Raw genomic sequence first — 24,592 nt, 5'->3', positions numbered from 1 at the left:
TTAAACTTTTGATTTCTGGCATCCACTGCAGCTCACAACGTCAATCATTTCTAAATACGCCTGTTGTGAATAATGTTCTGCATTAACCTCCGGAGCTGAATAACTAAAGAGCAAAGCGACGTCAGGCCCATCATTTTTAAACATCTTGAACTATTTGTTCGCATCTTTATTTTCTTTGTTTAATGTGTAAATGAGCTCAGTGGGGTTTATGCTTTGCTTTGCTCTCTAATGTTTTCTCTCCATTTCTCTGTGCAAACACATTAAACTTGTAGAGCAGCTTTCACAAAATGATGTGGAACAAAATGAGTTCCACATGCTTGCTCGCCTGTTAGCGCTCCTAACGTTCTACCAGCACTGAGCTGCAGAGAACCTTGTTTAAAGGTCCTTAAATAAACAGGTCGAACAGAGAGAAACGCCACAGGTGATCTTACCTGACAGTGAAGTCATACGAGCAGGACGCCAGCACAGTCTTATCAAAGGGAGAAAACTGCAGGAAAAGGAACAAAATGGAAAACGGTTTATTGAGATCATGTTTCCAAAGGAAGAAAGGAAGAATAGCAAGTTATCAGCTTTAATCTCCATCACGAACACCTGCTGCTTTCCTCAAATATTCATAATCTGATTACAAAGAAACAATAATATGTAATAATGTGAAGGGGAGTCAAAAACCCTCCAGAGGGACATGCTGCACACCTTTTAACCTTAAATCAGCATGGAGGTGAAGGAGGTAGGGCATGTTTGACAGTTTGAAGGTTTAAATGAAAAAAATGACACATTTTACAATGTGTCGTTGGAACTTCGAGCTCCGCTGTGCACACACAAGATAATAACCACAACGTGAAAAAGTGCTGAAATGTTTTAGACTTTTAAAGTAAAAATTACTGTGTGTGTTTTACAAAAACGCCAGTAATAACTGCAGTTTTCCTTTCACAATATGCAGAACAACAGAAGACGCTGCTCAGTTTGTGCTTCATGCACATGCCACTGTTTCTGATGCTGAGCTCCAGTTTGTCCCCATCATCCAAAAAAACAAACAAAAAAAAACTACATTTTCGTCTCCATCATGAAAGAAAAACAGCTTCCGGCAGGCTGAGCAGAGTTTGCAGCATTTCTCTGCTCAGCAGTTTGTGCAGAGACACGGAGAGCCTGCGAGGAGTCCACAGAGAGCGATTTCACTGACGACGCACTCCCAAATTAATTTATTCGCTCATTTGTTCCCCTCTCTGCATCTGACAGTTTCACCTTTCATATCGAGTCCTGGCCTCGTTTAACATCCTTCTCTTTACTGCACTTCACGTTCATTTAACGCTGCTTTACTTGCAAACACATTTATTACCAAAGTAAAACCCAGGCAGCTGTGACGATGCAGCAGAAATGTTTGGTTTGCAGGTAAGCTGCTCAGAAACTGCTAACCAAGCAGCAGCTGGCAGGGCTGGAAAGTAAAGGCATCACAGAAGCACCAAAAACCGCACTTCCTATGACGTCCACTTAAGGCTGCCGGCAGCAGTGAGTCGGTCCTCATAGTATAGCTTAAAGATCGAGGCGGGGCCGCTTTACCTGACAGGTAGAAGTCGACACAGGTGGGTGTAGCTTACAGACTGTCCACAAGTCTGGTGACATTCTACCATCTGATCTGTTATTTAGCAGCAGTTAGCAGATGTGTGTGTCTGTGGGGTTTATATTCCCTCATTATCTCATTCAGACTACACTTTATGTGCCCAACCGGGACAATGTAGTGAAAAACGATTTAAAAAAAAAAATCAAGGCTTTGAATGAGGACTCAACAAACCAGTGAGTGAGGTCACAGTGACATATCCATTGATAGTTTACCCCAGGTTTGGTTTGGCTGGAGTTTGAGTGAGGAGCCTTCCACCTGTAAAGCCAGAGCAGTACGCAAAACGGACTGAGCACGCTCTGACTTGTGTACTTCGAGACAGGGATTCCTCTTTTGTCAGAGGTTCATTACGTGCTGATCACTCGTCTGTAAGAAACTCGCTCGCTCACCGTGAATTTTTGATGTGACAGCCGAACAGAAGCGCCGCGGTCCGCCTCTGTTCATTGCTTTATTTTTATCTCGTTACGCTCCTGCTGCCGATCACCTTGTTTGTGCTCCCTGCAGAGAATCGATACAAGCTGACAGATTTGCAAATGGTGACAAGCAGTTTCAGAGCAAGTCTCCTCGATCGATGGGGTACAGCTGTGCTGAAAAAGCCCACAGCAGCAGCTCGATGGGCTGAACCTTTAAAATAACAGCCTGGCTGATCTGAACAGGTCATTGAGTTTTTTTTCTTGACTCTTGAACATTTAAATGTCAGTGAATCTGCCAAGAGTCAACAGGAATGATATCAGCCGATATCCATGTTTGGCCAATATATTAGTTTATCCCTAATGAGGATCACAGTTACTGGGAATGAATGAGTCTAAGCAGACTCCGCGTTATTGAATGTAGAATGTTTATGGTTATTATGCTGTGAACATGCTAACCTGTAACCTGGAGCGCTTCTGTGTGCTTCGTTAGATATGAAATTCTCAGACTTTATCTCAGCATGTTCCTTTTTACCCCGTTCGGGTGACCCAGTGTGTGTTATGAATGCTTTATTATGGAGAATGGCTCTCCATATGTCCGTCTAGTTTTTCCACTTCTTCGTACATTCCCTCATGCCCATTCCACCCAATCTGATGACATCGGTCAGTCCTCATTTTGATGCTATAATTATTTTTCCTGTTGTTCTCTCACTGATAAATGTAAAAACCACAGAGAAAAGGTGGCAGAATCGACAGTAGTGAAGAGGCACGACATGTGGTTATGTTTCAGGGAAGTGCACGTCGGGGTACGGTGCAGTGTTTTAGAGAGGTCTGTGGTTACGACGTAGCGACGATGCCACAATAAGTCTGCACGAAATCTGCATCAGTGTAATGTCCTCCAAGAGAGTGCGTGCGTGCGCGCGCGTGTGTGTGTGTGTGTGAGAACAGCACATACATCACTGCACACACACACACAGTGTAGCACGAGAGTGAGGTCTTATTACCACCATTTGGTTGGGTGTTTTGACGCTGTCAGACTTCACACTACATCTCGACCAGCGCGCACACACACACACACACACACACACACACACACACACACACACGGAGGACATTACACTGATGCAGATTACAGTGAATATGCTTCAGCGGCACACACTTAGGCTACGTCTACACTAATCCGGATAAATTTGAAAACGGTGTTTTCATCTAAAAATGCTCCGCGTCCACACTATCATTTTCAGTCGTTTCAGAACATTTGTTCATCCACACTGAAACGGCTGAAACGCTTACATTCCTGCATTGCGCATTCATGAAACTAAAGATGATTCAACCTCTGTTATTTGAGAATTAAAGAATTTAAAGAAAAGCTATCAGTACAAACTGATATTAATCTTTAATAGGGTCGTCAAAATTGACAGCAAACAAAACATCTGCCCTATAATGCCCTCTGCTATCTTAGTTTCATTGGTCACATGACTGCATCATATGACTAAAATGTGTCATTGTTTCCGAAAGTCTCCGTTTATGCAGTCTGTGTGTGACGCGAAAACATTTTTTCATGGTTAGGGTTGGGGGTAAGGGGCTAGGGAAAGCTTTATGTCAATTAGATGTCCCCACAAGATATAAAAACCCAACACGTGTCTGTGTGTGTGTGTGTGTGTGTGTGTGTGTGTACCTTGAGTCTGCGGATGGCGTACGTGTGTCCCAGCAGTTGATTGACAGGCTGCCGGATGTTCCTCAGGTCCCACACACACACAGTACAATCCACTGAACCTGTGGCCACAACATTCTGCAGACAGACACCAGCTAATCTTTACAAAGCTAACCGGGTTAAAGGTCACAAAATCAGATGTAATTTTAGTGTTTGATGCAGATAGTAAAATGCATTTAAACAAACACACTTCTCTGTATAAATGAAGGCTGGCATAGAGGTTTTTAAATGTATTGTTTGTTTGTTTTTAAGTATCTTTTAAACCAAATATGCCATTTAATATATGGAACCTTTTAACCAACTGGAGGGCCTGTACCTGGTCATATTTGCACCAATCACAGCTGAGGATCTCTGCCTTGTGCGCTGGGATGGCCAATCTGCACGCCGCACCCTTCACATCCCAAATTCTGAGCGTCCCGTCACCTGAGAGTACAAATAGAAAGAGAAGAGTATTCGAGTTTATATAATATATCCAGGTGTTTTTGTGTAAATATGCCTTGTTTTTCTGTGTTTCCTCAGTTTTATCGCCTTACCTCGCTCAGTATTTGTTCTATTTTATTTCACACACAGTCAATCCAATATATCTTTATTTGTTTGAGAGTCAGCAATAAAAGTGTTTGGTTAGAGCTGCTCAACCTGCAGGAGTTTCTGAGAGCTTCTCTTATCATATCTGCTGACATGGGGGGAAAAAAAATCAATTCAGGACGCCTGAAAATGACTGAAAACACATTTCCTGCAGAAAAAGAAAGAAAAGGCGTCCAGACAGCTGAGATTTGGGCAGAAACTTCACATACCACTGAAAAACGCTCAATGATGAAGACAAACTATGGAAATGGAGGGCTTATAATATGACCTTCTACTGGATTTACATTTGTCCCATTATCAATGTGCTGATCCCAACTCACTCGCCATCAGCCATGAAGTGAAATAAACTTCTGAGGTGAAGAATTTAAGAGAAGGATGTGAAGAGAAATCTAAAAGAAGTGAGGTGGAGACTGAAAGTAAAAGGAGGTTAATTGAGGGGAACACTGCTGCCAGTGTTTCGAGTTCCTGCTGACGTCAGCTTTTATTTTAGCGCATGAGCTCCTTCATTTCATCGTCTCTCATGAGTTATGGGACTCATTTCAGGGACCACTCATTATGGCATCCACACAGATCTGTGTACTCATTTTGTCACCCAGTCCAGTCGAGGTGGTGTGTGTGTGTGTGTGTGTGTGTGTGTGTGTGTGTGTGTGTGTGTGTGTGTGTGTGTGTGTGTGTGTTAGTTAGTCTGACAAAATTCCACGAAATGCGAATTCCAAATTAAAAGCTGATTTTAAATCTGAACCTCTTTCCCAACGTGATAAACTCAGACTGACCAGAATGTTCCTACTGGTCAACACACACACACAGAAAAGTGTGTGTAAGTGAGTTTCTGGGCAGAGGTTGAGGGTTTGCCAACACACTGCGACAATCATCAAGCAGAACTTTTACACCCCTCCTCCTCCTATTCTTCCTCCTCCTCTTCATTCAGAGGTTTATTCAAACTGCAGTGAAGACCTCGGTGTTCTTCACGTCGACCTGGCAGCAGTTTTTTTTTTACTTCCGTCTTAAAAAAACTTGACTGTCACAGACTAAGGCTGAAGCCACAGCAGAAAAACCTCCAAATAAAACTGACGGAGTTAAAACCTCCAACCGACTCCCATTCAGAAAGCTTCACCCTTGAAATACCAGTTTTACTTCTATGACTACATCCTGGTTCCCTGTGCTGACGGTCCGTGAGTCAAGTCCCAAAGCTTGTGTCCTTATTTCTGTCATGCACAGTACATCTGTTTCAGTCAGTTTGCACACCGTGTGTTCCACTGTTCCCATATGGAAAAGAAATCTTCTAAAAGACTTGCATCATATAGTGAATCATATAAGGCTTATATGATTTACTCATGAAAGTGGCCACTTTCTCATTACTTTCATGTATTGTTTTAAGAAGTATCCAAAACATGCAAGTTTCATTTATATAATTTTTCAAGGGATCTTATATCTGTTTTCACACTTGTATGCTTTTCATACAAGTTTCACACAAGACAGATACAAACTTTACAAGATTTATATATCTTTTCAATATGGGTTGGCTCTGAGTGATGTCAAGGAGGGTGGGCGTCCTTAACCTGGTCATGATGGCTATCCACCCGTTTGTGAGGAGCGTCCAAACAGAAGAACGCTGCATCCTAACGCTTGTTTCAGACAGAGGATGAACTGAGAGGTGCAACCAGACCAGCATGACATGAAGGACTGCAGCTTTATCAGACAGCACAAGTGATGAAGTCAAACGTGTTGTCTGCATGTTCCTGAGTCACTGTAATGATGGAAGGACTGAGGCGTGAAGTCAGAGTTGGGTTAGGGTTTGGCTCTCAGCTGTGATGGTTTCAAGCTTTAGAAGCTTGGGAATAAACCCAGTGTTGACATTTATTCTGGCAGAGCTTTATTTAAATTTGTAATAATGTCAAAGAGCCAAAGAACAAGGATAGGGGATAAAAGTTGGGGCCACGTATCTGGGAACAGAATAAATGTGGCTAATGGGATTGTGTGAGCGGCTCTCCTGAAACAACGCCACCTGAAGCCCGTTGGAGGCCAACAGGCTGAATAATCAGCTCCAGGACTGATTAAAGAGCAGGCCGAGGGGAGTCGCTTCTCCCAGGCTTCACCTCCTGTTTGCTGACCAGCACATTAATCTCCTTCTCTACTTCACTCCTTGCACCTCCTCTTTAATCCCAGCAATGGCTCTGCACCCTCCCCCAGCATCCCTCCACACGGCTCTTCATCGATTCTTTGAGTAACATTTTAACCCTTATCCTCCTCTTCCTCTCTGGTTCTTTTTCTCATTCACACTCTGAGGTGTGTGTGTGTGTGTGTGTGTGTGTGTGTGTGTGTGTGTGTGTGTGTTCTGCAGTGCTGACTTCTGTGAAAGGGTCACGGTTTATTACACCTATAATCGCTGCTGTATCAGCAGGTTCAGCTAATACACACAGACACACCTGCAGCCACGTTTTAGCGTCTAACACTTTTTTTTTTTTGAGTCAACTGTCCAATTACGCTTGCTCTTTGTAAAGAGGGGGACATGTATAATTATATAAGAGTCACAAATCCAAACCCTTCCTCCAGTTTGGAGACGAATGCAGAGAGCCTGCACTTTAAGCTCGTATTATGTAACAAAAGTGATCGTAGCACACAAATAAACAAGGACACTAGCTGTAAGCACAGCCACAGAGGATCATTTACACAAATAAATAAATGAGAAACAGATTTCTGTGTTTGATTCCAACCACAGCAAACCTTCACTTAAGGATGATGAAATTCAAGCTCTTCAACTGTGAGAGAGAGAGAGAGAGAGCGAGCAAGCAAGAGAGAGCTGCTGTGGCTGCAGATCAGAAACGAGGAGTCAAGACGCCCAACAGCTGATAAAAGCTTGAAGAGTTTGGTCCATCCACACTCAGCAAAGCGGGGGTGATTTCCTCTACTCATCTCACTTAAAGACTTTACAGTTCATCAGGAAAGTCTTTGTTTCAACACCAGAGTTTCTTTTTGTGTGTGTTGAACTGTGTGTGTAGAACGTCTGTGTGGACCACAGTGTGGGTACATCATTCTGGTCCACACACACAAAGTCATCATGTACTGTTTTCTGAATACACCCCTGTCAACACTAATATAAGCATTATTATACACATAATGTATGTAGGTGGTTAAAATGCTTAAACAAAAACCTCACATCTAAACCTCGCTTAAAAAAGGTCTCTGGAGAACTTGGTGGTCAAAAAGAGCCGTCTGATTCCAAACTGGTTCCAGCTGCTGATGGCATCTCTGCTGGCTCCAAACCTCCTCTGGACGGGGAGCACTGCTCTCTCTTCACGCCTTACTATTTGCATTTTAAAACCTTTTTTCTCGTTTCACTTGAATTTCCAGAGTCCAGGCTTAATGTGATCACAGCGAGTGTGTGGGAGACTGTAGCAAAGAGGGTGCAAATAAGAAGCTGCAGGAGGAGCTGCAAACACAAAGATTTACATGATTGTTTTCAGTAGCAGACGGAGATCAACCACCTCCAGAGCTTATCTGAAGCACCACGACCACTGGTTCAAACGAGCACGTGTGCAGTTTCATCGCATCTTTGATCAGAGCGAGCTGGCACTGCAGCAATCAAGCAGAGGAATTACACGCAGACGAACAGCTTCTTTATATTCTGAGATTACTTTCCGTCACAGCTGTGCTCGTGTGCAGGAGACAACAAAGAGAGGTGGCTGGTAGATGAATGTAAAGCCTTCAACATACACAAATAAATGTGGGCTTCGCTGACTCAAAAATCCAAGCATCTCAGCAACTTTGTCTCCAGTAAAAACCACGAAATGCAATCAGCTCATTAAAATGAAGGATGCTGCACAGAGTTCAACAAGTTTGTGGAATGAGTCCATAAAATCTACCATACCTGCTTTTAATTTGGCCCATTACTCATCCATTTTGGGATTTCAGCACAGACTTCACACTTGCAGAGATCAAACATCCAGCCAGCTGCCTGAAGGTGAGGAACACTCGCAGGGTTGTGCACCATGACTTCCTTCCCCGGGTCAGACTGTTAGCACAGAGTCTGCTTCAACATCCTGAAGCATCTGAAGGACATGACCCAGAGCGTGCACTGAAAACAGGATTTTCTCTCCTTTCTGGTAACGATGGGTCCATGTAGCTGCTCCCTGGATGCACATCCAGTTTAAAAGTGGCAGAGATGTGAGCATGAGCACTCAGTGCTGAGATGAACCTTTAAAACTTTAATGCAATGACCAGGAAATAAACTGAAGGAAGAATTGCCTTGATTGGTAAGTTGTTATCAACCATTGGTTACTTTGTCTCTGAGATAATTATCCATTTGCACACTGATTTGCAATTTCATTCATTTAAAAAACAAAAAAACAAAAAAAAAAACCAACCTTTATTGTTCATATTCTAGGATCATTGTTTCGATACACTGGAGTAGATCCAGCGTGCACCAGCAGGAGCGATCAGACAAAGTTTAAATCCAGTTTATATTTTCATGGGCTGAACTTTTTGATCGCACCTGTAATTTTACAGGCTTTCTGTCAATATGATGGACAGAACGTGAGTGACCATCGTTTATTTAACCTCAGTCGTTCTGGGCCTTTTTTTAAATACAGGAAACAGGAATGACACGTGTAGGTGGAGTCTGAGTTAAACACAGTTCATTGAAAGGTCAGAGTTTAACTGATGATTACTGAAGCTTTGATTCACTGAGAGCTCAGAGCGACTAACCAGCACTGCAGACTCCAGTCTCCTGGAGGGCAGATCGAAGCCTAACAAACAGACACAGACCCTCATCTGATTCTCAGGCTGGAGGTGGGGATCTTTGTCTGTCACTGAATCGAGCTAAGCGGAAAGAGAAATGAGAGGACTGAGGAGGAGGCAAGGAACAAAAGAGGAGGCAAGGGAGAGAAGCAGTGAGGAGCATGGAAACCCAGATAAGCTTATCGGAATGAGACGCCATCTGCACCACGCCTTCACCGTATCTCTGCTTCTCCCGGTTTGTCACTTCCTTTCTCTTCAAAGTCATGAGTGGCTGTAGCCTCTCAAGCTAACACTAAGTGCCACCAGAGGGGAAGCCGTAAGATAGAGATAAGGTGGCAAAGCTCCACCATACACTAATCATAGGTAGCTGTGCTTGAAAACTCATCCATCCAGCCATCCCTCTCAGTTATTATCCGACTCATAAGTTATAACAGAAAATACAAAAATATGAATTTTGATTTAAACCCCTAATAACAAGTAATAATAATAATAATAATAATAATAATAATAATAATAATGCACAGAGAGCATGATCCAAGGCGACCTGTTGTAGGGTAGCTTTGCATGATTCACAGGTCAAAATAATCCATATGGATCTCATATTGCCTTTCCTCAGTTCATCCTCTGTCTCAAATAAGTGATATTAGCTCCTCCCCCCTTTAAGGCAGCCGTCTTCTGATCAGTTATCCCTGCAAACAGCAGGTTTGATTGTCTCAATGCTGAGTTTAAAGTCATTTAAAAAAAAAAAAAAAAAACAGAGCTTCTGACTGACAGGTCACTGATCTATGAGCATCCAGCACTCCACCAGTGATTCACCATGAAGGCACGGTGCTGACATCCACCAGTCTGTTTAAACACTCTGGAGTACGAGCAGAGTCTTCTCTGGCTTCAACATGAGCACCATTAAAATATTTCGCCAACACCGATCTTCAACACTGTAAAGTCTCAAATAATGATAAAAACTCCAGTATTTTTTTGACTTCAGCAAAAAACAAAAAACTCCAAACTGCCGCTCAGCCTCTGTGTGTGTACAGGCCAGCTCCACTGAGACAGCTGACATCACAGGAACACAGGTACACTAGTAAAAGGTCAGATCACCCACTGAGAAACACCACTGGGACCCACTTCAGCCGTTCTCCACCAGCCTGACAATTACACCATCACACACCGTCATTAAATTGTGTTGAGCTCCAAAATCCAGAGTGGCATCACATTTTTCAAAATGATTCAAACCTTTTCTCTTCAGATGTTTCTGAGATGCCTGAAACTCTCAGACAAACATTGTTCAGTTACAAACATGAAAAAATGAATAATCTGTCCTCTGCTCTCATCATAAATATGACCGTGAGCAGACCTCTAGGTTTCCAACCTCGGTAACGCCTCGTCTCTTTTCTCACCTGAGTAAACCCAAATAGAGAGAGGACACACTGAGCATGTGCGACAGGAACTCTTCACAGCTTACTGACTCAGAAAAAAAAACGATGCTGTTATCACAACAAGCGCTCCTCTCTCACCATTGATCGCTGCCATCGTCTCATTACAGCTGTGACCAGGCCTGCAGCAGCGCTCTCTGAAGCAAGATGCGGCGCCTCCATCGACACCAGCCGGTGTGTGTGTGTGTCTCTCTGTCTGTGTGTGTGTCTGTTATCACAGCTCATGACCTAATGTAGGTTTGCAGATACAGAGAACGAGTGTGGCCAAAGTTTCCCTGAGGCCAGGACCTACCAAACACCGCTCAGCGCGCACGTACGTACGTACGTACGTACGTGTGTGTGTGTGTGTGTGTGTGTGTGTGTGTGTGTGTGTGTGTGTGTGTGTGTGTGTGTGTGTGTGTAGCAGAGACAGAGAGCCTGCTGTATCTGGTGGACACCTGCTATCACTTATTTAAACAGACACTACCTGCTCACAAAGTCCAACACACACATACACTGAGCGGTATGAAACCGTGTGTGTGTGTGTGTTTCAGTGTCCTGCAGCAAATATCATTTGGCTGGAGAACAAAACACGAGAGCACGGCGGTGAGGCTGTGAGGAGCGATGGAGAACACCGAGGCTCAGCAGCACATCAGTGATTACAAATGAATCTCACTGAAATTGACCATAAACTCTCATAAATCTGTTATTGTGAGGCAGAAATGAAAATGTGGGTAAAAATAATGTGTGTCAAGATTTATTTGAAGCAGAAGCAGAAGCAGCTTTAACGCTTTAAAGCGGGGGTGGGGAACTCCAGGCCTCAAGGACCAGTGTCCTGCAGGTTTTCAATCTCACCCTGGGTCAAAACACATGAATCAAATGATCAGTTCATTACCAGGCCTCTGGAGAACTTCAAGATATGTTGAGGAGGTGATTTATAATAAAACCTACAGGACACCGGCCCTTGACGGCCTGGAGTTTAAACACCTTCACCTCTCACCGGCCGCTTTGAATAACCTTTATTCCAACATTGAAGGCGTGTGACAGAACTCAAAATGCGATGTCAGATTTGATATTTGATTCCTAAACTGCGGTGAGCTTGCAGGTTTTATTAGAGCTTCCATTCTGACTCCAACCTCTGCTAAGAGTGTACAGGCATGATCAGAACCTTCTGAGAAGACGTCCCCAAAAAATAAATGATGATTTCCACTTCACGATCATCTTTTCGGGCACCTCTGGACAGCTTTTAGCTCGGCTGTTTTACGTGTGCCTCTACAAAGGATACTGGATCTCCTCCAGTGTGTAAACACGATGATCCCTCAGCTGGACTTTAATTTTTAGGAAGTGGGCAACATGGATGCATGACGAAAACTCCCCTCTGAGGGTTCACATCATACACAGTCTTACCTTTAAGGAGTCACACTGTTCAGGTAACATGCTGCCATGGCCCAGGAGGGCCCATGAGTCTTAACAGCCTTGCCTTGTTTTTGGTCTTTGATGCCTGTGCATGTCAGATGTCTCAAGAGCCCCCACAGGGACCCGCCAGGCTCACGGTGATGCCAACACTATTTGGGGGAAATAAAGGTTGTATAGACCGCACCCATCCAGCATCAATCATCGCCCGTCTCCTGTGGACCACCATCCTCCAGAAGCCCTTGACAGCAACCTAAACTTTGACATTTCTAATTTAAATGAATATTCAGAATGTCGGCTCATCACTCAAATTTTACATAACTACATAACCAAGCTTATAACTGCAGCAAAGCTCTGCTCATTATTTCCTCATTAAACCCACAACTGACCGCCCACCTCACATCCTGATCGCAGAAGCAAGCTGTGACCAAGTCTATAAGTTAAAGAAAAGAAAAAAGGACGAGCAGAACGCCGAGAAACCTGGATCGAGCGTGAGTGCGCCTGCTGGAAGCAGGAGCACACAGAGATAAACGCAGAGGCTAATTTGATGCCAAGTTTTATCACTCCTGCTGCAGGTCAGAAAGCGGTGCACAGCAGAGCTTCGCCTCCGGCTGCTGCCGTAAACAAACTGGCAACTGGATGCATTAAATAAAGCTTTAACACAAGCTACTCTCCTCTCGCTTTCAGACCACTTTTAGGTTAGGCTTCACTCTTCTCTGCCAGTTTTTGTGCCTGCGTGCAACACATCCAACACAATTAGCTTTAAAAAGCTTAAAAAAGCAATAAAGTTCAACATGTTTCATTAAAATACTTGCTTCAGTTCTGGGAGGCAGAGCTGCACACAAAAGTACAGACAAGGTGTTTAGCATTTAGAGCTTCATGAGACCCTGAGGCCAAAATAAATACTGCACTGGCTCCTTTACTGTAGCCTGCTGTGTGCTGATAGCACAGCTCAGTAATGCTGCAGATTTTCAGCGTGGGTTTCACAGGCAAGTCTCAATGCAAATGGAGTCCATGCACCTTGCTCAGAGTCCTGACATCAGCAGGTGACCTCCGGCTCAAAGGTAAAGACAAAAGGCATCGCCCACCAAGGAAGCACAGTGGCGCCTTCACAGCTGTTTCTACCATAGGGGGTACAGCTGCACGTGAACGAGTCTCCTCAGGTTCGGCTCTGTGGTTGAGCCGGTATCGTCGGCTTTGTCTTTTTAGCGGCAGACGCGCGGCTGAGAGGTCCTGGCGCCGATGTGCTCGGATCAAGACACATTTTCAAAGAGCCTGAGCGTCCTCATTCAAATCTCTGAGCTTAACTCTTGGTGAGAGGACACCACTCAGCACCGCAGAGGAGGACCGATAAGACAAGTGCTTTACATCCTCATCCCTGTGCCGTAGAAAGTGTTTCCTCTTCCAGCTCCAGCAGCTTGAATCCACAGTGCTGCTGCAGGGATTACAAACTGTTTCCTAAAGCAGGAGCTGGAACGTTTTAGGGAGCTATGTTATGACCCCCTGTAGGAGTCAGTGATGGCTGGTTCTTTGCTGTTTTTGAATAACTGTTTGTATCTATAAGGATTCAAACGGTTCTTTAAAGATTAGTTTTTGGCTGTGAGGGTCAGCTAAACATGCTTCAGAAACCAGAAGAGTTACTCCAAAAGTCAAAGACGTATAAAGAGAATGTTCGGAAAAACCACAGCCAAGTGTTTGGACTACGGAAAAATCCTGAAAAATGGAAACCCTCCAACTTCATGGCATCACTCCTTAAAGAGTTACTTAAGGATAAAAATCTACCAAAACTGTGAGGGAACTTTTGAGGAATCAGATGATATAAAAGAAAACTGTGAGGAGGAGATCATCCTGACAAGGGGCATCATTAGTGTTTTGTTTGCTGTCATGTTACAGCTCTGTGTGTTGGTCTTTATAGAGCAGAGCTGCTGCACTGCTGAACCTCACGGAGATCTTAATAACAGGAACCTATTAGAAGTGAGAGCAGAATAAAGCTACTCTCTCACATATCGACACCAATAACGGAAAATCTGTCACACATGCAAACCATCTGTTGTCTAATGGACGTCTTGTAGGTAAAAGCCGAGGCTTTTATGTGTTTTAGGACCACATTAAGAGAAACACTGTGCGTTTTTACTAATTGTGAGCGTGCGGCGAGTTGACTGGCAGAATATCAAATGCAGTGCGTTCGGTTGAGCTGATGTACGAGACCAACATGGAGTTGAACCGCTGTAAGCGGCGGACACGGACACTCTGAAGGTCTCATTATGGAGACGTGCTCTCAGTAAAGCATTTAGCTGCAGAGCTGTTATTAAAGCCGGTTAGTGTAAGTCAGGACTGCGAGACACTGTGCTGGGCAGTTTGAAGCCGTAACCTGATATTTTACAGACCAGAAAATATTATGAGTTCCCAGAGTTGAGAATAAGTCAATAAAAAAAAAAAAAGCGGAGAGATCAAAAATCAAATCAAATGAAAACAAATATGAAGCATCAACCACAACAACAAACCCCAGAATTACAGCCTCCAAGTTCATCTGTGGCACCGGTCATCATATGGTGCCAACAACAAGGAGCCATTAATCACACATCTGTCACAGGGATCACTGACACATACTCAGAACTCAGATCTGAACACAAACACCATATTTTACTTGTTTTAATTCAGCACAGCCATCATGAAAAATAAATTCTCAGAAATTTGTTCAAAAATCAAATGAAAAACATCCAGAACTTCCTTAAAAATCACATCTGAGGACTGCTGGTGCATGCATGAGTCCACTGCAGCACACTTCTAATAACTGAACCCAACCTGAACAGACCTTTTATAGCACACAAACACAGGATTCAACAGTTAGGACCCTCACGGATTGTCCCAGCTGTGTGTTCTATATACACTCAATCAAAAATAAAGACTCATTTAAGGTCAAATGGTTGGACCTGGACTACCCCGTGAGCAGCGGGGGGTTAACATCTTCCTGCTTTGAGAATCTCATCAGAGACCTCCGCTCGCTCACAAACCAATTAACCCAAACTCATTGGCCGAGTCACGTGACAGACAGCACCTCCCAAACCGAGCTCGAGCTGAAGGCGGCTGCTGCAGATTGGATGATGAATTGCTGCCCCTGTATGAAGTTTAAACACACTCCCAGGAGATCATCCAAATGCTCCCTCTGGCTACAAACTCACTCACATCACTGTGTGGATGAAAACTTTCTCGACAGACACACAAGAAAGCGACTTCTCAGACTTTTACATGCTTCTCTGGTCTTACTGACCACTCTTTATCCAGACTTGAGGCCAGTTAACCTAAAGTGCACATCTGCTGGAGGACACATGAAAGCTCCACACAGTCTCCACCCAACCAGGAACTAACTCTTTAAGCCCTGCACCGCAGCACCTTCGACTTATCCTTCAAAGATGATGCCTTTGATTTATGCTCGTGTGGGACAAGTTTTATAGACTTCAGGCTACTGTCTACTGTCGCTGACCCCAAACATCTGTAGGTCTGAGAGCAGGAAGTTAAGTTTCAAGCTGTTGCAGAGTCTCTGAGAATCTGTCAAGTCCTGCTCTGACAGCGGATGGCGATGTCTCCAGCATGACCCAATGAGACATGCAGCAGTCTGACGTCACTGTGGAGCGCACTGCTACAGCAGAAGCAGCAAACAGAGCCAGGAGGACTGCTTTAAAGATCCCACCACTCAACAATCAAGCACAACGACAGAGAAAAATCACTGTGACAGAGGTTTGGAGGAGATCCCCAAAGCAGTCAACCTGTTACCACAGTCTCCTTCATAATGGGAGAAAACCCCTAAAATGCTTCACTGCTTGATTAGCCACAGAAGTGCCACAGGAAACAGGAAGTGCATCATGCAGAAAATCTAAAAACACATGCAACCTCAATCTTGGACGGCAGACTCGTGCACCCAGCGATGACATCACAGTGACAGAGACACGCCTCCTGCTACAAACTACACCCCTGTGTCTGCATCAGCACCAAAGCAGGTTTAAATCAGAATCAGAACTAACTAACTCTAAGGAAATTATGTGGGTTACAGTTGCTCCAAGGCAGCAACAATAACAGACTAAACTAATTAACTAATACAATATGTTACAAAATTTGCAAATTTAAGAAATAGCACTAATATGCAAATCACTCAGTTATAAATATCAAGAATATTGAATATACTGTGCTTTAAGAATTACATTATTAAAGCACAGTTCTTTCCACGTCGTGTTTAAATTACAGATTTACGTTCGTAACTATGAATTCCTACTAAGACTAAAACCTTCAGTAGTATACTTACTAGCATCATGCAGACTCACCTCACTTCCTACACTGCACACGATGAGGAAAACCTCCAACAAACTACACGAGTGAATACCACGAAAACCTCCAGAGCTCAGGTGCACTCGTGCTCGCAGACAGACACCGAGAAAAAGCTTCATGACATCAAACATTTCCTCCTTTGTAGCTTTAAATCCAAAGTGAAGCTGAATCTGAGCGGTCTGAAGCAAAGTTCAAAAAACGTTCAGGCCTGCTTCCAAAAACCATCACAACAACGCCATCTAATGGTGAAAGCAGCCACTTTAAACCCCTCTGACAGGCCAGCCGACTCACCTGAGGCAGATGCAAAGCAACCTGGGATGTGAGGCGACCAAATGGTGCTGTAGATGACCCCTTCATGACCTCTGAGGGTGGTCAGCGATGGACTGAGAGCAGGGTCCCACTGACAGAGATAAAACTAACATGAAGAAGACAGAACGCAGACGGAGAGGGGAAGAAAGGAGAAACTTTCATCTTACCACTTTCACCGTTTGATCCCACGATCCAGAAACTATCAGGCTTTCTCCTCGAGTCTGACTCCAGTCCACAGTGTACACCTGCACACACGTCACAGTCAGAACACCTGTGTGTGTGTCTGTGTGTGTGTAAGCATGTGTGCGTTACCTCCTGTGTGTGTTCTTTGGCCACCCTCAGTGGAGCACTGTGATTGGCTGTATCCCACAGCTGGAGGCTGCCATCGCCGCCGCCTGCCACCAAAATGTGCTCATTAGCTTCACTCCATGCCACGTCGAACAGGCCGTCACTCCACTCCCAGCTGAGACACACACACACGAGGATGACATAAAAACTTAATCTTTGACCTTTGACTGAATTCTTGTTTCCTTTATTCGACTTTAAAGGATTATTTCTGGGGGGGGGGGGGGTTTAATGGTGTTGTGAAGCAGTCGCCTCCAGCACGGAGCTATGCAGCTTCCGACAAGTCTCTGTGTTTCAGTCTTCCCCAGATGTGGAGTCAACAACCTCAGAAATGGCACACTTCACACAAAGATTTCATATCTACTGAATAATCACACATGCGTCATCATTCAGAATGCAGATGAGGAGGAATGTGACTCCTACTGATTTGTATATATCATCTGCATTTTTATTATTTTCTGAGTTTTTAGACCATGTCACTCTCTCAGTGGAAGTCCTGGAAGTCAGTGGCAGTCACATAAAACCAGGGGTTTCTATCTGGTTTCCTCGCAGTCTGATAATAATCTGATCTGTGCTGAAATTAGATGAAACCGAGCCCTAAACCTCCTGCAACTTCTTATAATCATCATCTGTAAGCATAAAGGACAAAAACAGATGTTAGAGAGAGAGAGATGAGGAAACAGATGTTACCTTCTCACTAAGGTGAGCCCGGTCTCGGTCTGATCCAGGACCAGCAGTGTGCCGCAGCCTGTACACACACAGACAGAGTGGATAGGAATGAGAAAGCTGACTGTTTAAAAACAGCTGAAACGCACAGATCTGTGTTTCGGTGTGAAAACCGCGTGATCATCGTCGTCATCGGGGTCTGTTCAGCTCGCTGAGGTCGACGTTCAGAAACAAACAGCACGTCTTATTTTATTTCAGAATATTTATACGGATCAAAAGTCAGGAAACAGAAGTGATGAAGAGCCACAAACTGGAGTTCCTCTAACGTCCGCACGAGGCTCCAGCAGTGAGCATTCATTCTTTATCACATCCAGGTGTGTTCTCCAAACTGTGACCACTGAACTCTACTGACCTGCTATCCCGTAGTACTGTGAGGCAGCACAGGCCACTCTGCTGGGGATATACGGAGACACTTCCACTGCGTAACCGTGACGGGCCGGACTGCGAAACACCTTCACCGTCATCATCGTCACATACAAAGAAACCCTGATGGACAGAAAGGTTTAAAAAGTCTGCAAAGACGACATCGACTATTTACTACAGCATGTACTGTTACTTTGAAGCTTTTTTATGACCCTCAGGCGAAATATTTTAGAAAATATGACAATTAATGTGCACAAAACTTGTAAGACGCCAAATTTCCTAACAAACATTCAGTGCATTTACATTCACAGTGGGGCGGTTTTCTAACCACGTTTTTCACACACGTATTAATCTTTCTCTCGTTCGTCCTCCAGCAGGTGCGATAGGGTCTTAATTAAAACTTAATACTCGGGGATTCCGGTTAACGCGGTCCACGTTTGCGCTCTGAACCCGCCCTGTTGTGTTTTATCAAATAATCCGTGGGGTTCAGAGATGTGAAGCTCTGAGTCTGTTAATCTGTTCACACGTAAGAAGTACGCGGGACTAAAGTAACGTTTTATGACTCAGACCGTGTCTGATCAGCACCTGCTCTCGTGTGGTCTGCAGGTGACAGAGTGACTTCACGGACCCTGATCACATTTAAATTGAAAATGGCTGTCACGTGACTCATAGAAACCAGGTCGTCTCGTGGGATCGAGAGAAAAAAGCTTCAAAACTTCAGAGACCCACAGAAGTTCCCGCTGCTCCTGCTGCTCTTCTCACTCCACTCACTGCTTCTCCACTTCCGTGTTTTGATCAGCTGACTCCGGATTGAACGTGCTTATACTTGTAGTTGTACAGTTTGCCACCAGGTGGAGACATTTCTTTACCTTAAAACCAACAAGTGCGCTTATTAGAAATTATAATTCTTTAAAAACACGACATTCAGGTAAATGAAGCTAGACAGGTAATGTTACTTACATTTGTAAAAATTTATTTTCATTTTTAAATTTAAGAAAAGCTTTAAATAACTGGAAAACTTCATATTTTATTAATTATAATTTTCTATTAAATGACATCTTTTCTTACGAGATGGAGCATCTGCACGTTCACGGAAGGAGTAATGGTCACTGCTTTTGTGCTTCGTGCAGTTAAAATATTAGTTTTCATTTCCTCAGAAATGACCAAAGATTAGTTTTATTTTTAAAACAGCAATTTCCTGGAAACTGACTTCAAACTGTGTTCAGAGTCTGTGCGCGTTCAGTAATCCACATGTTATTCCAGAGAACAGAAAATGATAGTTTGTATATGTAAGAAAACATCCTTGCAGCGGCAGTTTCCTGCTGAATCGGTGTTACAGCACAAGGATGAAAACTTCAAATTAAGGTGAAATATTCACAGCAGCACACTAAGAGCTCTTTTCAGTCAGTAATCAGGTTTTAATCGGCTCCTCCTGAAGCTCACTTTATGAGTGGTGCAATAATATTTGCAGCAGTCTGCTCAGACGTTTGCATATGAAGTTCACTCTAAGCATGACTCAGCTGTGAGCATTCACTTTAAAATAAAAACACAAATGACTGCAAGAAGAGTTTGTTTGTTTGTTTTTAAACAAAAAACAAAAACAGGACAAACAAAGAAAATAAAATCAGCTGCAGGACTCTGAAACATAAAAAATGTTCCAACTCAGGACTGAATAACATGGGAGAGTAGTGAACACAAACCAGAGTGAAAGGAATCCTTTGCTGAAGCGTTCAATGCTATCTGGGAAAAATCACGCTCTTATGATTGTTTAGAAATACAGACAGAAACTTTTCTGTAATACAAAATGTGCTTTTCTGCATCACACATGGAGCATTGCACTCAGAACACATAACCAAAGACGCTGTGGCCTCACACTCTCACAGCCAGGAGGAAACCGTGATTGCAACCACAGCTCCATAAATACTGCGTCGCCATGGAAACCAGGAGAAAGCTGCAACTGGTTACCGGTAACAGGTACAAATATTATTTACAATTTCATTGATCATCACTGAATTCCTGATTCAGAGGAGAAAGCAAAGATCACACTTTGGTCTCAGTGTGACCGGCCTTTCAAAATAAAAGTACATAAAATACATTGAGTGGTGTTAACAGTCTGAGATGATCTCAGAGGAACACGAACCAACACGTCTCTGTTTGAGCTTCGCATCATTCAAAAGTCATAAAAGATCCTTGTTCACGTCAGATAAAGAAGTATTTTGGTCGGGGACAGAGAAGAGGAGGAAAAGTGTGTCTGCAGTGCTGGAGTGCACCACCTGCCCTGACGTAGCGTGTGACACTTTTGGACCACAAACTTAACAACAGTAATTAATTTGCTACAAAGATCTTAACAGCAGATCTTTATCACTTTACCTGCTTGCATCAGGATTCAGGCTACATGGACACATGAAGGAGGCGGAGCCTGCAGCTTATTAAACACATGATACAAGCTGCACCCGTTCATGTCTGTCTGTGTGTGTGTGTGTACAGCACGTACAGTAGTGAAGTATTAAAGTGTGTGCTCTGAATGCTTTAGTGAGTATGAACGCTGACGGTGCTCGATCACAGACTCATCTTAGCTCTGTGATCAACTGACGGCTGGACAAACGCAGACAGTCAGAGAACAGGCGTCTGCTTACTGTCCTCGGCTGCGCTGTTTGACCGTCTGAGTAAGACGACAGAATAAATACTCTGTATTCAGATGTAGGCTTCATCTACAAAGGTTCAAATTTTAGACACTTTAGTATCAAATCACCACTTTGACAGTTACAAGCCGATGAAGCGGTTTTACATCTGCAGACGGCCTTCTTGCAGGAATAAAGTCGGTCGTGGAAAAACTGTTTCTGGACAGATTCTTGTGAGAAATCTAAACTTTAGAAAGTCTCCTGCTGCTGAACACGGATGTGCACGTGCACAGAGTCCTCTGTGCAGAAGTTTAAGTTCCCATTAAGTAATCAGACATCAACACTGAAGCGTGGCGCTAACCCTGCAGTGACCCCGATGTGCCCGAAGTCCTGCTTTGTGCAGACATCCGTTTAGTCATCGATGAAAACAGAAACCCAGTATCTGGAGTCATCGGTCAGGGACAGACCATCAAATCTGGAGCTACCTGAATCACCTGTAAGAAGAGTCGGCACGTGTGGAGTCTACAGGGAGGATTCAGTCCTTCCCCTTTGAATGAGCTTCCATCAAAACGTTCGTGGGCTCACTGGAACTTTGTGGCGCCAAACTCGGCCTCGTGCAGAAACTGCTGCATCTTGGTTCGGACCCATGACTGTTTCTCTGCTGTCAGTCTCCTCATAGCCGGAGCCAGGCTCAGCAGGAACAGCGTCACGTCGTCCCTCTGCTCCATGTCACGCTCCCTCTGCGCATCCCTGGCTTCTGTCTTCGTCAGGAATTCCTCCAGCAGGCCGTCGACGCTCTTCCTCTTTGGCCGGAGCGGCCTGGGAGAAGCGGGGCGGCGCTCTTCCTCCACCTCCTCCTCATCGTCCGTTTGGACGAGCAGCTCGTCCACGTCGCCTTCCGGCTCCTCTGTCTTCAGCTGGTTCAGCCGCGCCACGGTCCAGGACAGCGGCGGGCTGCGATGATGACTCTGCGGATCCTGCTGCAGAAGAGGGGTCTGCGAGGAAGAGCGTGACGAAGCTAAGGTCGTAGCAAGAGATGTCACCGAGTGCATCATCATCTCAAACAGCTCCTTCATGTTGGCGTGCTGCTGCGTCTGCAGGCCGTCGTCAGTGTCTGTGGCGCCTGAGTTCACCTCAACCTTTGCTTCTTTGGGCCTGGACGGGTCCAAGCCGACGGAGGGTAGCCGCTTCCTCTGCGGGAACTCTGAGGATGAGGACGAGGATGTCGTCGTGGTCGCGTCAGCTACGGCGAACCCTGAAAACAGACAAAACAATCAGAACTAAATCGATGTCGAATCACGAGAAAATATTAATCAAAAGCCATCAGAGACCCGGGTGCTCGGACTGCACATGGAAAAACTGATGAGGAAGTACTGCAGGCTGGCCAATCAGAAGGAAGTGTCAGTACGAACCGTAGCTCTCGTCGTCGTCGCTCCGCGTCTCCGTGGTCGTGCTGCAGCCGACCATTTCGGCCACCTGGACCTGAGAGGGCTGTGGGTCCAGGGCCCAGCCGTTGGTACCGGCTGCCCGGGCATCGATGAACGGATTAAGGAACGACAGGATGGACGAGTATCTCCATGGCCGGTAGTTAAAGAGCCCGATGCCGCTCTCGCGCCGCTCCTTCTCACGCTGCCTCTCCCTCCTGTGCTGGTCTCTCAGTGTCTTCCACTTCCTTCTGCACTCCGACTCTAATGTGGAAAACCACAAGTTTGCTTTAATTAAACCATAAAACCATCAAATCCAACAGTTAAACCATCCTGCTGTGTCCACAACCAGAGACACACACACAGAGTCACATTAAACGCTTTATTTTCACCTGCATACAAAAACTAAAACTAATCTTTGCTCTAATTTAGTTTATTCTGCAAAAACTAAAACAAACTCCCAAACAACCGAACTATTTTTGTTTGCTTGGTCATATTTCACAGCAAACTTGTGTTTGGACAATATTCAACATTTGAAAATAACAAACAGTACTACTCACATGTGAAAATACTCACGGCTCCAAACTCCTGTGTGACTTTTAGCCAAATATGAATTTCAATCATAATTTTTGCTTCCAATGGTTATTTAAAAAAATGATTAAAAATAATACAAACAATTAACTAAATAGTATTAATTAAAAGGACCAAAAAAAGGCAATAATAAAATAACAACCAATTTTTAAAAAAACAAAAACAAATGCAGAATCCAGATAAATTTTAAACATTCAAACTATTTTTTGGGATATTTTTTACAATTTACATTATGTTTCCTTCCATACATTTATGATTAAACATATTAGGCTGTTTGTTTAAAAAAAATCCAAGTAATAAAATTTCTGTTGAATTTTATTTTAAAGGCTTTTAAATATAATTTAAAACGTCAGTAATTTCTATCATGTTATTATTAATTTTTAATGTTAAAACATATAAACCCATAAATAACAAAAGCGTATTAACAGCTCCTTTATTCTGTATTTTATTTTATTTTCCTTTCTTTTCTTCAGCGAACCATAATTTACTGTATTTGAAAATTTTTAAGTTCAGTTAACAAAGACTGTCTACATGAGTAAAACCTTAAATACTTGTGTTACAAACACACATACATACATATTTGGTCGTCATCACCTTTTTCCCCCAGTTCTGATTACTAGAAAAATCCACTACGACCAGTTATTTCCCAGTAATTACAATATATGAGTAAAAGCTGCTGATTAAAGTTGTCGTAGATTTTCTTACAGTGTTTCTTTCATAAATCTGTGCTGATAATTCTGAAGAGGAACCATTGTGCTGGAGCCGAGAGGCGACGAGCGTAGGAACATAATAAGGGTCGGACCGCATTTGTTTTGAACTTTTCTCTGATGAAAATCTGAATGTTTGACATGTTTTGAAAGTTTTCCCTCTCGCCCACATCGAAAGTGCTCCCGTGTGAGAGCTGAAGTTCGCGCCGGGATCTCGGCGCTGTTCTGAAACTCACCGGGGACTCCGACGATCTCCGCCACCTGCCGCCACGCGTCGCTCCGCATGTTCAGGTCCCGATAGGTCGGGGAGTTCATGTCGTAGAGACTCGGGAAGCCAGAGACCGCCATGATCAGCTTGTATTCCATTCTCCTGTATTTAAAACTCTGGCAGAGCGGAGCCGGACTGGAAAGAAAATAAAAGAACGAATGGGGGGAAACACTACTTCCGTTTCCGGTGCGTCACAGCTCATTTGTATAAAAAGTGACCAGATTTCAGTCCTTCGTTCGCTAGTGGTGTGCGATACTGCATATTTTGGTATCGATCCGATACCAAGTAAATGCGGGCCAGTATCGCCGATATCAATACCAATACTTTTCAATAAATAAGGTGGATACATCATTGAATTCCTAAATCTCAATTAATTTTTATAACCTTAAGTGTTTTTTGTGATGTTTCCTTTTTTATTATTAAATAGTTAAAACCCAGGACATAATTAGGATAAAGTTTATAATTAAATAGAAAATGCTTTCTTATTGTGGCTGCTCTGCGATGCCACTGCAGGTGAGATGGACTCACCTGCACCGCGTCTACAATCACGCCTGGCTGGCTTAAAACCTGTGCTCTGCTTGTGTTGTTGTTAGTGATGTGTACAGCTGGCGAGCTGCAGCGGTTGTACTAATGTACTGTTAGAGAAATCGTGTGATTATTGTAACGGTGGACAGCGCACGGCAAGGACCGGTTGGGGTGAGCCGGAGGCTGGCGCGTCAGCGGGACCTGCCAAGCTGGAGACAGATGTGCGCAGGGGTCCTGCCACACCCGAGGGCAGCGTGCTGTCCGGTCCAGCCTCTCTTCCAACAGAGGCAGCACGCTGCGCAGTACTGCGCGCCGACCGCCTGCTCAGCTGCCTGTGAGCCCCGGCTCACTTCCATGCCTGTGTTCCAGATCAACTGGCGTTTAGATCAACTGGCGTTGGTCGAACAGATGTGTGGCAGTCTTGCGTTTCAGGAGCTCCTACCGACAAACCAGCAAAAAAACGCCAAATGTGTCATCTGTGACACTTGTGAGGTTGTCTCAAAC

The 24,592-nt window shown here is 44.1% G+C and overlaps 2 protein-coding genes across 3 annotated transcripts in view; both read right to left on the bottom strand.

Moving 5' to 3' along the window:
* The window catches only part of pex7 (peroxisomal biogenesis factor 7), a 43,400-nt gene extending 24,692 nt beyond the window's left edge, over positions 1–18,708 (bottom strand). Inside the window, exons 1-9 of one of the 2 annotated variants that reach the window (XM_085372458.1) lie at positions 18,538–18,708; positions 17,942–18,075; positions 17,554–17,611; positions 16,831–16,981; positions 16,686–16,763; positions 16,501–16,609; positions 4,056–4,162; positions 3,704–3,817; positions 432–487 (exon numbers count right to left, since the gene is read on the bottom strand). In XM_085372458.1, the coding sequence (XP_085228584.1) occupies positions 432–487; positions 3,704–3,817; positions 4,056–4,162; positions 16,501–16,609; positions 16,686–16,763; positions 16,831–16,981; positions 17,554–17,611; positions 17,942–18,056 (788 nt within the window). In that variant the 5' untranslated portion in view covers positions 18,057–18,075; positions 18,538–18,708. Of the gene's footprint in view, positions 1–431; positions 488–3,703; positions 3,818–4,055; positions 4,163–16,500; positions 16,610–16,685; positions 16,764–16,830; positions 16,982–17,553; positions 17,612–17,941; positions 18,184–18,537 lie in introns of those variants that run through there. The other variant, XM_085372459.1, reaches the window with a different exon arrangement.
* Positions 18,709–21,154: 2,446 nt separating this feature from the next.
* Positions 21,155–23,661, bottom strand: LOC146617638 (uncharacterized). The gene is made up of 3 exons (XM_085371795.1): positions 23,532–23,661; positions 21,986–22,261; positions 21,155–21,828 (listed from the first exon to the last, which is right to left on the bottom strand). The coding sequence occupies exons 1-3, from the start codon at positions 23,659–23,661 to the stop codon at positions 21,155–21,157; spliced, it is 1,080 nt and encodes a 359-aa protein (XP_085227921.1).
* Between the last annotated feature and the right edge of the window lie 931 nt (positions 23,662–24,592).

The sequence above is a fragment of the Diplotaxodon limnothrissa genome, linkage group LG15 (genome assembly GCF_057381915.1).
Source record: "Diplotaxodon limnothrissa isolate DT_005_m linkage group LG15, D_limnothrissa_male_GT1.1, whole genome shotgun sequence".
NCBI classification, from domain to species: Eukaryota; Metazoa; Chordata; class Actinopteri; order Cichliformes; family Cichlidae; genus Diplotaxodon; species Diplotaxodon limnothrissa.
This window is presented reverse-complemented; position numbering and strand designations above follow the sequence as displayed.

Coding starts and splice junctions, on each gene's coding strand:
- LOC146617638 (XM_085371795.1), bottom strand. CDS start 23,661: ATGGAATACAAGCTGATCATGGCGGTCTCTGGCTTCCCGAGTCTCTAC. Junction 22,262..23,531: donor GGAGATCGTCGGAGTCCCCG/GTGAGTTTCAGA, acceptor TTTCCACATTAG/AGTCGGAGTGCAGAAGGAAG. Junction 21,829..21,985: donor CGACGACGACGAGAGCTACG/GTTCGTACTGAC, acceptor GTCTGTTTTCAG/GGTTCGCCGTAGCTGACGCG.